Raw genomic sequence first — 10,627 nt, forward strand, 5'->3', positions numbered from 1 at the left:
CGTGATGTGGTGTGGAAGCAGGACTGCTAGTGACAAGAAGTTTCCATCCGTCAGAAATACGGTCCTTTTTTTTGAGGCTGTAACTTTGGCAGGCAAGGAGAGGAATGCCACCTTGGTCTCAGTTGCTTCCAAAGAAATACCTATTCCAGAAGTGAACATGTCCTAAAGGACAGGCAGAGCTCGAGACAGGCTCAGACTATATATCCCCTTGGTAAGGGAAAGGTGTGTCAATGTGGATATCCCAAACCATTGGGTTTTCAGTTTTCTGATAGCAAACCAACCCTGGGGAATTTAGAATTAAAGACCATGAAGACAGAGCTTAACTTTGGCCACCCAGCTCATCACCTTCTCTATTCGCTATAGAAGGCTCTTGCTTTCTGGTACAGAGGCTTCTCTTGATTGACCAAATCTGTATAGGAAGAAATTAAATACAAAATCTATTAACCTGTGCCATGCAAAGCTAGGTAAAGGCAAGTGTGGGCTCTGGGGTTAGTTGGCCTAGGCTCTAACTTGAGCTCTGCTTAAGGTGGTGGGTGGCCCCTGTCAATTAAGATTCCTCACCTGAAAGGTTAGGGCACCTATTTGACATTTACCATTGTGAGGACTATATAAAAGGTATATAAAACTGGGTGTCTCATGGGTGTTCAATAAATGATTCCCACCAATAAGGCTAGAGGGACCTGGTGATCAGTATAGGAGGGAAAGTCAGTCAGGAATTTGAGAAATATTGCATCCACTATTGGTTGATTCCCCTCAAATTCCATTTTCTTTCCTCTAACCACCATTGACCTGTGTTTCCTTAACACTCACAGCCGAGTCTGTGGCCATAAGCTGGAACTTCTACAGAGGAAGCTGGAAGAGAGGGAAAGTGAATGTTTATTGGCCTAGTAGGGTCTGCTCATTTGAGATAAGGAACATCTTATGAGGAAGGGGTTGGAATTAACAGACTAGAATTTATGTCTCAGGGCTACAGAGACTAGACTGTCTTAGCCAGGAGACAAGACAGCCTTCATTCTAGGCCCGGCTCTACCATGACCTTGTAGTAGATGACCTGTGCAAGTCATTTTATACGTGCTCGCTGTTTTCTGTTACTCAGGTTATCCTTAGTGGATAAATAAGGTTTTCTCCAATAAAAATGCAATGTGAAGGCACTTTAAAAAAAAATAATAAAGTAATGAATGAAGAATATTAGGGGAAGAAAAAAACTTGGAATTTTTTGGGGGGTTTTTTTGATTCTTTTTTAAAACAAAGTTGTCCAGGTTTTATTCACCACCAGCTCCTCCCTCTTCTCCCTGCCTGATGCAGTGCCCACTTCATTCCCAGTCAAGGGAGCGCTTCTCTGGCCTCCTCTGCTGTAATCTCCTGGGAGTAGAGGTCAGTGAAAAGAGCTGGCAGCCAGTAGTGGGCTTCCCCTGGGGCCTGCAGGTCCAGCCAAGCCAGCCCTTCCTTCAGCAGGTGTTCCTGGTGGAAAAAGGAAAAAGTCAGTTGAGAAAGGGGAGTTTCCACAAAGTAGGGTATATAACCCTCAAACCTATCTTGGCTTCAGTAGGGTTTTCAAACTAAATCTACAAGAGTGCCTTCATATATCCACACAGCCAAACTGGAATGATGTGTTTAACCTAGATCTTTGCCCTCTGTGTGAGAAATACTACCAAGTTGCTTAATCTGTGCTGCTGGGAAAGAGGATCATGACAAAGGGGGATGTTGTGGAAGGAAGGTAGGGCCACAGAAACATTTGCTACATGGCCTTGAATAAATCACTAACTCCATTCCCTAAAACAAACGGAGATCACTAACTTTCAGTTAACTTAGTGGGTAACAGACAGCTACAAGACAGGGAAACCCTTTTGGAAAAGTTAATGGAACGTCTGTATTAGAATGGACTCATAGTTCCTGTTACTGGAAATATGCTCCAGATGGGTTGGTTTGACCCAGTATTATTAAACAAATGTTTATGTCATCCCCACTTCACAGATGAAGTTAAGTCTTTAATTTAACTGCCCGGGTAAGGATACTGAAAGCCAGGGCTCCTACATGTTCATGCTACTCTCTCTTCACACTAGTCTTTGGTTAGTACCAGGAAACTTGTATATATAAAACTATATATAAGTGCACTAATTATAGAAATGTAATATCATTATAGTTAATAATTCCCTTCACTCTAATTTCAGTCAAACCACATTAACCATTGACCAGGCTCTACATGTCATGAGAGAAGGTGTTGGTGACTCCCCAGTGGCAGTAGCAGGCTGGTTGTACCTGTGTGCCAGTGTTCGAAGCCCCTTCCTTTGTGAGTTCTACCTCTGTGCCATCTGCAGAGAAACACTGGGATTACTTCTGTGTGGTAGCAACAGCCTTCAAGGCAAGAAGTTAGCAGAAAGAAGCTGCAGCCCTTGCCTGAGTGGTACCTGTCTACCCTCCTCCTCCCATCTGGGGCCCATCTTTTCTCGGCCATTCCAAAAGTCACGTACCAGCACTTGCCGCGCTCGCTCTGTCTCCCATTTAAGACTGGCCTTGATAGCACTGACAGTCACATAGCCATTTTTCTGAAGGAAGGAATGGGGAGTGAGTTAAGTATGTGCTTTCCCTTAGAATCCAGGATCTGCCCAGGGACAAGTAATTTATCCAGACAGGAGGGGGACCTGCCCTTGGGTAAAGCCTAAGGGAGCACAGAAAAGAATGTTTAGAGGACCCGGCATAGAGTAAGAAGTGATTTTCAGGATGAGAGAGGTAGGCAGACTGAGGTGCTCAGTCTTAAGTAGAATCCCTGGTACTAAATATTAATGTAGATTTTTATCAGCAAACTCGAAAGTACAGCAAAGATTCAGAATGATTAACTGATAGGAATGATGATCATCAAAACTGATCATAATTTAAAATAATTAAGAATTCAGCCCTTGTCCATCCTCACCCGAACCATTCCCCAACCCAGAAAAGCCCCCTCCCTTGTTCAGTTCTAGTCTCCATTATATTACTGAAAACTGAACGTGTCTTCCCTAAACACATGATAAAGATCTGAAGGAAGATGGTACAGCTTAAGGCACTATTAAGGAACAGGAGGATGGCAAACAAGATTAAAAATTTTTTTCAAAGAATCCATAAAGTAGTTTTACAAAGACATCAAAAAAATCTGTTCACCAAGGATATTCAGTTAGTTGTCTGCATGTCTGTCTACTACTCCACTAGAATGTGAGCTCTTTGAGAGCAGGAACTATGTGGTACCCATCTTTATTTGCCCCTACAGCCTGGCCCAGTGCTTTGCACTGTAGCTGCTCAATAAACATCTGCTAAATAAGCACAGGTCTGAGTAGTGCATCCATTAGACAGTTTCAGCAAACGCATGAGTGATGGTGGGGAGGAGATCAGAAAATACCTTCCTAGACTGTCATGCACACACATGCACATGCATGCACACTCACACATGCATGCACACACTCACACTCTCTCTCAGAAGGCACACCAGTACCTCTGCCAGCTGCAGCACCACAGTGTGATCCATATTGAGCTCAGCAGGAACAGACTGAATGAGGTAAGTGCCACCCACAGGGATGATGCCAAAGCCAGTGCCGAGTGCCTTTAGTTTCTTGATGGCCCTGATCAGGTCGTCTCTGAGGTGAGGAAGAGCTGCATAAAGATCCCTGGCAGACCAGACCTAGCAACAGTGCAGTTTCAGCTCTGCCCTAGGCAGGATACCCTGATGGAAGACTCACATGTCTGCACAACATTTAACTACATCGGTAAAAAGGCAGGGTTAAAGTGCACCAAATGGTGCCTGGACGTTCAAGGGAGATGGTAGAGGAGTCAGGCTTTCCATTCAACAAGCCATTCCAACACCAGAGGTAAAAAACCATGCTTCCAGGAGCCCATCAGGAAATGGGACTAAGCGAGCTGAACTTAATAGGCAGTAGTGTGAACCATGGCAAAATACAGAATGCTTATCCATTTGAAAGGGGGCAACCCAGCTGATTACTGCCATTTAGAAATTCAGACCCAGCAGTGTTCGATTTTCTTATTTCTTAGTTGACAATTAACTGAAATTAGAAAAGAAAACCCATGTCTGAAAATGTGCAGACCACATATGCAGTCTACATACTGATTAGCTTTTTTCACCTTTTCTCAAATTGGAGTCATGCATAAAGGCTAGTGAACCAGGCCCATTTAGACCCCATCTTCTGAGCTCAACTCCTTTCCCCAGCCTTTCTCAGTGCCTGCTCTAATCTCCTTGACCACAAATAACGTCAAGAGTATACACCCCCTCAAGTATGTTTATTAAAAAAAAATGTGTGTGCATACACACATTCACATATTTATGCATGCTTAGAAGGAAATCTGTCAAAATGTTTGATAGTTATAATCTCTCAGCTGAGAAACAATGGGTGGTTTGGTTTTTTTTTATATCTCTTTTCAGTTTTCTAAAATAAAAATGTTTCTTCTGATCATAAAGGGTGAATAAAAGATTTCTAAACTAGCCTAGATCTACAAACAGTAAGGAGAAAAGATTTCCACCTGATTTTTAAAGACCTTTCTATACTCCAAGAGGTTGGAAGACAAAACCTACTGGCTGACATCCTGGGCGAATTTGCCCCTTCCTTTTAACACCTGTTGATGCAGTTCCTCCAAAGTTATCAGACCTATTGGAGAGGGGGGACAGAAAGCAGTTGAAGGATTACCTTTATGACTTAAAAAAGTCAGCATCATATCTGAAAAACTATAAATGTTCTCTTGACACCAGGGCTGTGTCTACAGCCAATGATTTCTAACTGGTTTTAAGCTTTAAGACCATTCAGTATGCTTATTAAGATGACACCACTGGATGACCATTTTGAAGGTCACATTTTGGGTAGCACAGAGACTCAGTTGACATCACCACACCTTGGAGAAGCAGAGCAGGCCTATGGTTACTAATGAGAAAATCATAATCCAGACATATCATCTATCAGGAGGAAAGGCCTATTTTCTACCTCCCTATATGTTCTGTAACAACTAGGAGCTAAGCTTTCCTGACCAAAGACCTTTGGAGAATAGAGAGAATCCTTCATGTTTACCGCTGGCCATGGAGACCAGCCATGAATTCAACTGCATGAAGCACTAATGTGCTTCTCAGGACCAAACAGCTTCTCAAGACCTTATTGGCCTGCAGACTGCCAGATTGGAAAGATCATTTTTCAAGACTCTTTTTTTCTTTCTCAGAGAAGCCCAAAGCCCAGTCCACAGGACTCCATTCAACCACCCTCACCTCCATTCCGGTGCTTCAGGGCCAGGCACACTTCAATTATCTGGACACCCAGCTCGTAATAGAAGTCTCCCACGCCTAGCATCTCAGACCAAAATCCTTTTCCAGCTAAAAGACAGAAAAACAAAAGCTAGGTTATTCATTAGTTAACTTTTTCTTTCAAAGCTAGATTAAAACATCTACTCTATGGGCAGTCTTCTCTGCCCAGTGTTAAGCCCTTCTGGACTCAGGATACTCAACACCATCTGACTCTTGGTTATTCCTACTAAACAACAGGTTCAGAAAGTTTTAAAGGTGGGCAATCTAAAAAGCAGTTCTATTTGGCTGATATCTCTGGCTCAGAGTCAAATATAATGGGATATATGGTCTAGACAAAGCTAAGAGTATAAGCTGACCTGGCATTCGAAAGTCCACTGGAGATATTTTATTGAGTAAAAAATGCAGGTTATAAAGTAGTAATTACAGCATAATCCCATATATCTTTAAAAAATAATTTATAAATATGATGAAGTGAATATGATTTACTTTCTATGTCTAGAAAGTAAATATACCTTAACCATACTTTATCTCTGCAATAACAGGCAGGGTCAAAAGACTTCTTTCTCATTTTCTTTTATTTTCTTTGTTGACTGAAACACATACCACTTTTTATCAAAACTAAATTTTTTTTTTTAATAAAGGGAAAAAACAGTCATAAAAAAGTTTTAGAGCAGGTCATTCCAAGATCATGTACACTGTCCACTCAGCCTGCACTCCAGCCTCTCCATCGTTCCCATCAAACTGGACATTCAGTTATCCTGCTAGGTACTCCCTATCCTGCTAGGATCTCCCTGTAAGCCTTTACAGAAGATGTTCCAGCAATAGTGATGACAACTAGGTGAGCTCTGCCCCTTAGCAACCCTAGAACACTGTACCCCCACAGATTCCTTACAGGCCAGAGGATCCACTCCAATGGTGGCACACATGTCTTGAAACTGCACCCGGAACTCAGGATTCTTCCGGATCTCCTGCTTGTGTTTGCTGGCAAATTCTTCCAGGTTGGTCTTGAACATGTCCAACTGCTTTGACATCTGCAGGATGAACAAAGGGAAGGTTAGGGGCAACCCAACCAAATGATAACTAAATGCCAAGAGTAGGTCCCTGGGCCAGTGGCACAGCAAAGGCTGAAATAACCTATTGTCTTCAGGACTACCATTATACTGTTAACTGTTCCCTTCCTTTTTTTTCCTGCCTCTCCTTCACAGTTCTGCTGTAACAGAAACAAGATGCTGTAATGTTGCTTCAATTCTAAAATACACATTTTTTCCCTACGTGTTTTCTGTTCTAAAGTCAGCATACATCTAACAATTTTTTCTTTCCCATTCTTTCTTTTTTAAAAATTTTCGTATTTACTCATTCATTCACTTTCTTCCAGTTTTACTGAGATAAAATTGACTTATAGCACTGTATATACGGCATTATATGGCATAATTATCTGACTCACATACATCATGAAATGATCACAGTTAAGTTTAGTGAACATCTACCATCTCATACAGACACAAAATTAAAGAAATAGAAAAAAAACGTTCTTCCTTGTGATAAGAACTCTTAGGATTTACTCTCTTAACAACTCATTATATAATATGTTGTAAGTGCTTTTCTTTTTCCTGGGGCGGCAGGGGGAATGTTATTAAACTGAAGGACCTACAAATGAGGACCTACTGTATAGCATAAGGAACTCTACTCAATATTCTGTAATGACCCATATGGGAAAAGAATCTGAGAAAGAACAGATATTGTGTAACTGACTCAACATGCTGTACATTTGAAACTAACAGAACACTGTAAATCAACTATATGCCAATATAAAATAAAATCATTTAAAAAAATCTAATGAAATTAATTGAAGATACCTAACAATCAATTTTGCAGCATTCACACAGTGGGAAATCTTCAGCAACTGACAGAAAAGCTAGATAGGGGAGTAAGCAAGCCTGGCATGAATCAACGTGTTGTTGAATCTCTGGGTCAAGGACCTCCTTGAGGATAACCCTGGATAAAGAATCTCTGAGGAAGGGTTTTGAGTCTACAGTCTACCACATTACATTCTAAAGCTACATTCTTTTTAGCTTCAGGGGCTATTCTGATTTCCTATTTGCATTACTCCTCTTTCCCTAATTAACAAAGCCTATCTTCAACCCACCAAGAATAACCACTCCTGGCCCAGCATCTCCTCTCATTTTCTCCTATTAAAAATGAGTATGTTATTATAGTCACCATTTCCAGTTGATTCCTGCATGTTATCTCCCTCTATGACTGGGACTTTTTGAAGAGCACAGCCTGTGTCTACCTTCTTTCCTCAGTTCAAGGGCCCCATTTCCCTGCCTCACTGCCTCCTTTTCTTCACCAGGAAAAATGAATGAGTACACTAGAGGGCATGTACAGAGAAGGAAATACTAGAGAAGGAAACTGCAGGAACCACACCCTCATCACTGTCACACACTTCTGGTACGCACCTAGATGTGATGGTGGTGGGTGCCAGAGGTTAGGCAGTATTTCCATGTTATTCTTTGGCATTTAAAGTAAAAACTCAAAAGACCCAAATCAAAGACGCGCCTAATAATCAAATTTGAAGCATTCACACAATAGGAAATCTTCAGCCACTAACATGGCTTAAGTTTTCTACCACTTACTTACCAAGTGAAATCTTCTACCACTTACGATCTATGTAACCTTGGATAAAGCACTTAACACCTCAGCGCCCTCAATTCTAAACTGCAAAGAACAGAGTTCTTTCTTGATAGAACTGTCAAGAGGAATGAAAAAGACAGCGTACCTAAAGAAAATGGACATATGCCTGGGATGCTGAAAGTAGGTAATCATTCAAAGATGTCAGCTATCGTTGTTATTAGCAAGTCACCTAAATGATCTGAGCAGCACAGAAATCAGGATTTGCCAAATACTCTATTTTTGGTTGGTCCAAACAATCTGGTTTATATCAGAGGGGTCCTGCCCAGCCTCGTGGGATCTCTCTTGCTACCTGGAGCCCTCCAACCTACTCACCTGGGCCAGCTGGTCCTCAGCCAAGACAGTCCCTCGCTCCTTGTACTTGGCCTGTCAAGGCAAAGAGACCAAGATGAGTTGAAAGAATGGATGCTGGGGGCTCCCACTTGTATCGCCTCCGCAGAAGTATGATAAGAGGAGGATCTCGCAAATGGTTTTTCTTAGGGAGAGGAGGGAACAGACAACTCCCTTGTAATCAAATTGAGGGGCGTGGGGAAAAGGACTGATGGGTCTGGGGATGGTGCCATTCCAATCCACCGGAAGCTGGAGAAACTCAGCTCCCCGGAATCCGAGAAGCCCGCGTCAAATTCTTTCGGGAGGCTATTTGAGGGTATAGAGCTCTGCTCGGAGAGAACTGTCTCTCTCGAGTCAGGGATGGCTGTGGGTCCGCCTTCTTCCCCTCACCTCGGCAAGCTTCTTCTTGGCGATGGCGCCAGCTCCCACCCCACGACGGTGCATCCCCGCCGTGGCCCGCGGGCCGCCCCGCTGCCGGGACCCCGGGTCTCCACTTCCCGGGATCCGCCACCGGCTCCCCGACGCGGAAGCGCGTGTCGTACGTCATCTTCGCGCGACGGAAGTTACGTCCAGGCTTCCGGCTGCGGGGCTGATATCGCCCACCGCCAAGGGCCCAGCGGCCCCGCCTCTTACGCCGAGAAGGAGCTGCAAAACTGCGGCCGGGTGTTCCCACCCACGTGTACTCCTCGGATCCTCTTAACTTCCTGTGGCCGTCCTCAACTGCCACCCCAGCTTCCAGGTGGAGGTCCGCCACTGCTCACTGGCTGTCTACCGAGTGTCATACGCTGAGTTGGATACCAAGGATTCCGTATCAAGCATACAGCAATCCATTCTATGCTAATAGGGTTTACCTTTTGGAATCACTCAGAGCTTCTGACTGTGGAATGCCTTACAGTTAAGAATTTGGACTCTGAAATTAGTTTACCTAGCTCGTAGCTTCCACTACATATGATCCAGTTGTTGTTTAGTCTCTTTAAGTGAAGTGAAGTTGCTCAGTCGTGTCCGACTCTTTGCGACCCCATGGACTGTAGCCTACCAGTCTCCTCAGTCCATGTAATTTTCCAGGCAAGAATACTGGAGTGGGTTGCCATTTCCTTCTCCAGGGGATCTTCCCAACCCAGGGATCGAACCCGGGTCTCCCATACTGCAGGCAGACGCTTTACCGTCTGAGCCGCAAGTCGTGTGCTACTCGTAAGACCCCATGGACCATAACCAGCCAGCCTCCTCTGTCCAAGGGATTTACTGGAGTGGGTTGCCATTTTCTTCTCCAGGTGTATCTTCCTCACCCAGAGATGGAACTCGTTTCTCTTGCATTGGCAAGTGGATTCTTTATCACTGAGCCACCAGGGAACTTCAGGCAAATACCTTAATCACTTGTGTTCCATCCACAGTTGTGAAAGAGTCATACCTACTCATGAAGTTATGAGAAATAAGCCAGAAAATATATAACAAAGCACATGAATATCAGCTGTGTTTGTTATTCATCAGGTCTGTGATACAATCAGTTTTCTGTGTGTTTAGAAAGCTCCATATGTGATTTCCAAGGGCTCTCCTTGTGGCTCAGATGGTAAAGAATCTGCCTGCAATGCAGGAGACCTGAGTTTGATCCCTGGGTCAGGAAGATCCGCTGAACTGGCTTTCGTCACCCTGGAGAAGGGAATTGCTACCCATTCCAGTGTGCTTGCCTGGAAAATCTCATAGACAGAAGAGCCTGGCGGGCTACAGTTCTTGAGTTTGCAGAGGGAGACAGGACTAAGCGACTAACACTTTCACTTTTTTTTTTTTTTAAGTAGGTGATTTCCATAACATTATTGAGTCTTGCAAAGGAGGAGCCAGTAGAGGTTTGGAGGAGCCAATGGAGGTTTCTTAAATCAGAGAGTAGTAATAAATTTTTGTTACAGGAAAATTAGTGGCAACCTAGACTTAATTTTTGAGTCAGTTGTAGCAGTCCAAAGAAGAAATGGTAAGGGGGGAACTAAGATGGTGGCAGTAAGGATAGCGAGAATGGGACAAATTCAGGACATATTAAGGTGGGATGGTAAAACTGATGAGATGGGGGCACCAAGTGAAAGTTGCTCAGTCGTGTCTGATTCTTTGTGACCCCCACAGACTATACAGTCTGTGGAATTCTCCAGGCCAGAATACTGGAGTGGGTAGCTGTTCCCTTCTCCAGGGGATCTTCCCAAACCAGGGATCGAATCCAGGTCTCCCGCATTGCAGGCAGATCGTTTACCAGCTGAACCACCAGGGAAGCCCAGGAATACTAGAGTGGGTAGCCTATCCCTTCTCCAGGAGATCTTCACAACCCAGGAATCAAACCGGGGTCTCCCACAT

The 10,627-nt window shown here is 43.7% G+C and overlaps 1 protein-coding gene across 2 annotated transcripts; it reads right to left on the minus strand.

Moving 5' to 3' along the window:
• Positions 1-858: 858 nt before the first annotated feature.
• On the minus strand, positions 859-8,841 carry SNF8 (SNF8 subunit of ESCRT-II). Of its 2 annotated transcripts, XM_025280302.3 has the most exons (9): positions 8,684-8,841; positions 8,279-8,329; positions 6,165-6,303; positions 5,237-5,341; positions 4,559-4,631; positions 3,467-3,608; positions 2,472-2,546; positions 2,260-2,312; positions 1,305-1,461 (listed from the first exon to the last, which is right to left on the minus strand). In XM_025280302.3, the coding sequence occupies exons 1-8, from the start codon at positions 8,735-8,737 to the stop codon at positions 2,298-2,300; spliced, it is 654 nt and encodes a 217-aa protein (XP_025136087.1). In that variant the 5' UTR covers positions 8,738-8,841; the 3' UTR covers positions 1,305-1,461; positions 2,260-2,297. The 2 variants fall into 2 exon arrangements, with proteins under 2 accessions (XP_006049761.1, XP_025136087.1); XM_006049699.4 differs by lacking the exon at positions 2,260-2,312 and having other exon boundaries at positions 859-1,461.
• Between the last annotated feature and the right edge of the window lie 1,786 nt (positions 8,842-10,627).

This window comes from Bubalus bubalis, chromosome 3 (genome assembly GCF_019923935.1).
Source record: "Bubalus bubalis isolate 160015118507 breed Murrah chromosome 3, NDDB_SH_1, whole genome shotgun sequence".
Taxonomy (NCBI): domain Eukaryota; kingdom Metazoa; phylum Chordata; class Mammalia; order Artiodactyla; family Bovidae; genus Bubalus; species Bubalus bubalis.